Raw genomic sequence first — 5,000 nt, 5'->3', positions numbered from 1 at the left:
AGTGAATGGATTTACCGACATTGGGCGTGGAACTTTGGGTGCAGCTTCAGGTGCAGGGAACAAGGTGAAACCTGGACGCCCGTACGGGAAGAAGAAATGCATGATGGGAAGGCCTTGTGGGAATCACTGCACACTATTGCATCTCTCATAGTTCCTATCTCATTCCTAGTGATGATAAATATCATTCTATACGCCCCCTGTCACCAAGACGACACTGTGCTGTACGTCAATCCATATGTTCCAGATGGGAGGAAGCAACTATGCATGGATCCCATTGGTATTCGTGAGGCTTGAACTGACACTGAAAGCAATTCATTAGCCCAGTGCTACACACAAAAAGCCTGCGAGGCTCAAGGCTTGATCGCCAGCCAAATCACACAAACTCGGCGCTGGGCTGACAGGTAAGTAAATGAATGCGACAGTGTGTTTCTTGGCAAGCTTTACGCATTTGAAAGAAGCCAAAATCCAAAGGCTATATATGCAAACATACACTGGAAGCCTGCTTCATCTTGTGGACTTCTTTATGATTTTTTTTTGGTCAATTTTGCTAAATATGAGTGTTTATGAGAGTTTCTATAATCCTATAAATGAATAAAGAGCTCGGAGAGAAATCACTAATGCAAGCAGTATTATCAAGTTATTAACACGGTGACACCTCACAGTTGACATTGGGCCTCTCTCAACATCCCTCCTCGATCCTCGATGCTCGGTCCTCCAGACTCGTTCCCACTGATCTATAACTAGCACTGGATAGACTATCCCATTGTTGCCGCCCCATCATTCTTTATCTAGATCAGTGAGAACGAGGACCGAGGAAGGAAGGGAGGATATATAAAACACAAATGAGAGGCACCCATTGTGGTATCAGCCGAAGCCTTGCGCCTCTACACACTGACCAAACATCATTCCATAGTTCAATCTACTGAATCCATGATAGCAATGATGAACGGGAAACATATGCAACTACTGTGAATGCACTATACTCTTTTGGGAGTCTGACCAAGACAACATTCGTTTGACATTCAGATCAGGGGTGCCTCTCATTTAGTCTTTTATACCTCCTCCCCTCCTTCCTCGGTCCTCGTCCTCACTGATCTACATAAAGAATGATGGGGCAGCAACAATGGGATAGTCTATCCAGTGTTAGTTATAGATCAGTGGGAACGAGCCTGGAGGATCGAGGAGAGAGTTTGAGAGCCACCCCAGGAGAGTCCACAGAGACATCCTGGGCCATACATACCATTAGTTTCCTGCTTGTCTTGCTCAAGTGGAAATGCATTGTGGGTAGTGGTGGTCGCTGAGAAGGAAGCCGATTGGGGGAAAATGGACGAAGGGGTGGAGACAAACGCACTTGAGTCATCTGTCAATCAGAGAGGAATCATCTTTCTGTCACAGTCAGCAAATCACTGATTTAACACATAATAAGGAATGGTGATAGAAAAATAGTTTGTTTCTTTACTGTTGGCAATCTCCATGCAGGAACATTAAGATACAAATAAAGAACAACTGGACTTTACTGCCCTCTAGTGACATGAGTGCATACTTCATGCATAGTTGAATAAAATCCAGACACTTTTAACGCCCCCCCCCCCCGTGAGAAAAAGAGAGAAAGGAGAGAGAGAGAGAGAGAGAGAGAGAGAGAGAGAGAGAGAGAGAGAGAGAGAGAGAGGTATCACATGTTTTTTTTATTCCCAAGAGAGAATGAAACATAAAAGCTGTTGCCGATAACAAGGACACTGGAATGACACTAGACTACCATACCTGGCGTGGCACACTTGAAAGGGTTGCTGGGAGACAGGGCAGGCTGTGAGGTGGCGGTGGAGTTGAACGGGTTGGGGAAGTCTAAGAAGCGTCGGAAGAGCGTTAAGGAAACGGATTGAAGAGAGAGAGATCAGAAGGGTGAAGGAAAATACAAATACAGTCAGAAAGAGAGACACAATGAGACCCCAAGAGAGAAAGAGAGAGAGAGGAAGAGAGAGAGAGAGAGAGAGAGAGAGAGAGAGAGAGAGAGAGAAAGAAAGGGGGGACAGACAGATGGATAGAAACAGAGGGAGAGTTTGTTCAGTGCCGTCATGTACCCGAGGTCTTGCCATGGCTGTCTGGCTAACATGTGTTCACTGCTTCACTCAAATCTAATTACAGTTAGCGCACTATCACACAGGCGGACAGCATGCTAATGCTGTTACGGAGTAAAGAGGAAACCGATGGAGATGGAGCATTCTGGGAGATACCCGAGATAAAACAACTGTTAATTTCACAACACAAGCAACCTTCTGAAGAAACCAACCAAATTAGACATTAAAAGAAGATATTTTTACTTACTTGCAAAAGTCTGGGTACCTGGATCTGTCACGCCAGGTGAACTGCAAGGTACAGAGAGAGAGAGAGAGAGAGAGAGAGAGAGAGAGAGAGAGAGAGAGATGTATACAGTAAGTATTTTTACGTACGTATTTTTTATGTACGTATTTTTTACGTATTTTTAAATTATTATTATTATTCCTGTGAACGCTTTGGCAATGCATCATATGGTTTGTCGTGCCAATAAAGCATATTTGAATTGAATTGAGAGAAAGAGGGAGACACTTAAAAAGGTATTCATTCTTAAAGGGACACTTCACCAATTACCATTAAGCTTTGTATCTTTAGAAAACCAGTCATGGTTTTGAATGGTCGTGCATCATTCCCTCAGTTTGCCTTGAGAAGGGAGAAATACGGATTTCAATGTTGGACTTTCTGCTTTCAATGATGTAAAAATCATCATTTTACATCATTGAAAGCAGGAAGTCCTATTCATGGATTTCACTGAAATCCGTATTTCTCCCATCTCAAGGCAAACTGAGGGAATGATGCACGACCATTCAAAAACATGACTGGTTTTCTAAAGATACAAACTTAATGGTAATCGGTGAAGTGTCCTTTTAACTGCTTTTTTACATAATATTTGTCTGTGTCTACTTTTCACATGCTGCAACTACTATATTACTATTTTATTACATATCCAACGTGCATGTAATATATTCATATCTAACCATTTACAACAACATGAATAAGACCGAATAAGACACTGAACCAGTGAGATTGGATTTAGTTCAAACAACCTCAAATAATACTGATGCTTGTACAGGGCTCTTGCACATGTGCTTCAGTAAACACACTGCTCGGTCCTCCAGGCTCATTCCCACTGATCTATAATTAACACTGGATAGACTATCCCATTGTTGCCGGCCCATCATTCTTTATCTAGATCAGTGAGGACGAGGATCGAGGAAGGAAGGCAGGATCTATAAAAGGCAAATGAGAGGCACCCACTGTATTTTTCATCTCGGCCTTCCTACCTTGCTGGAGGAGTGGAGCTTGACGATATTCTGCTGCCAAATAGGGCGCCGTACTGTGACGGACCAGTAGAGGGGGCTGCTAAGACACAAATAGAGCAACAGTCAGCGCGAGAGAGAGAGAGAGTGGCGCAGCATCAGGCGCAGACTAACCATGACTCAAGAGCACACACCAGAGGAATTAGGATGGATGATATAACATATGATGTAAGTCACTCACTTCCAACGGATGGAAGACATTTCCCAGAGACACGGTAACTTACACACACACACACACACACACACACACACACACACACACACACACACACACACACACACACACACACACACACACACACACGCACACACACACACACACACACACACCTAAACCCATACACATGATTTGTACACACACACACACACACACACACATACACATACACACACACATGCACACAAGCACAAACACACACACACACCTAAACCAATACACATATTTTGTACACACACGCACACATACACATGCACACGTGCACACCAGGCTTGTGCACAATTCCGAATTTTAGAATTTGCCTCCATTCAATTCATGAGTTGGAATTTGAATTGAATTGGCCCCACCCCACAGGAAGTTGAATTTGAATTGGAATTGGAATGACAGGAAGTGGAATTCAATTCATGGCAATTCAAAACAAATTCACATGTCACATAACAGGAAGAATGTGTTGAATCTCACATACATTCAGTTCAGGGAAAATTACATTGGAAATGTAATTGATTACTGTTTTCAATTATAAATTGTGTGTTTGTTGAGATCATATCTGACATTTTGTGAAACTTAATTGTTAAACACTGCAAAAAAGGGTGTCTAAAAACAAGATAAAAACACTAAATCTGAGGTAAAAGGTACTCAAAACAAGTGATATTTTCTGTCCATGCAGCAAGATAATTTCACTTGACAAGATTTTGTGAATTAATATAAATAAATAAAAATATAGCAATAAGCATGTCTACAGAGGTATTTGGAAACTTAACATAAGCTGAAATTGCTGTTTTTAAGATTACTTATAAATATATTTTTTACATCCCCAAAATAAGTCAAATATACTTAATATAAGCATAAAATGCTGGTTGTAAAATGAGGTTACTTAAATTTAAACAGCCTCAGATTATATTCCATTTTTTTTTGGAAGAATTTTTTCTGGACTTTTTTTCTGGACCTTTATTCAGATAGGACAATGAAGATAGACAGGAAGCGGGTAGGTGAGTGAAAGAGTTGGGGAGAGATTCGGATATGACCGCAGGTGAGATTCGAACCGGGTTCCTGTGGGTAGTTGGACGAGTACAAGGTACTAATGCTGTAACCTGTTGCGCCACAGTACCACAGCTTGTGTAAAGTTTAGATGACGTAAATTTAAAGTTCTTACATAAGTTGTTATAAGCATAAACTGCTGTTTTAAGATGATATCTTAAATCTTAAATGTCATCTTAAATTAAGTCAAATTTTCTTAATCTTAAATCTTAATTTAATCTTAATCTTAATCTTTCTTAATCTTAAAACAAGCTTTATTTTGATGAGAATTTGAGGGAGAGATGTAAAAGATCTCATTTTAACAGTATTTACCTCATTTTAAGATTTCATGCCTATTTGAGACAAAAAAAAGATGTGCTTGATTTAAGATAGTG

The 5,000-nt window shown here is 40.8% G+C and overlaps 1 protein-coding gene across 2 annotated transcripts in view; it reads right to left on the bottom strand.

Moving 5' to 3' along the window:
• agfg2 (ArfGAP with FG repeats 2) overlaps window positions 1-5,000 on the bottom strand; it is a 19,696-nt gene that overhangs the window by 2,615 nt on the left and 12,081 nt on the right. For both annotated transcript variants that reach the window (XM_062516118.1, XM_062516119.1), the window contains 5 exons: window positions 3,336-3,414; window positions 2,323-2,363; window positions 1,762-1,842; window positions 1,241-1,360; window positions 1-71 (listed from right to left, as the gene is read on the bottom strand). In XM_062516118.1, coding sequence (XP_062372102.1) covers window positions 1-71; window positions 1,241-1,360; window positions 1,762-1,842; window positions 2,323-2,363; window positions 3,336-3,414 — 392 coding nt within the window. The remainder of the gene's footprint in view (window positions 72-1,240; window positions 1,361-1,761; window positions 1,843-2,322; window positions 2,364-3,335; window positions 3,415-5,000) is intronic.

Source organism: Sardina pilchardus, chromosome 16 (assembly GCF_963854185.1).
Source record: "Sardina pilchardus chromosome 16, fSarPil1.1, whole genome shotgun sequence".
Lineage (NCBI taxonomy): Eukaryota > Metazoa > Chordata > Actinopteri > Clupeiformes > Clupeidae > Sardina > Sardina pilchardus.
This window is presented reverse-complemented; position numbering and strand designations above follow the sequence as displayed.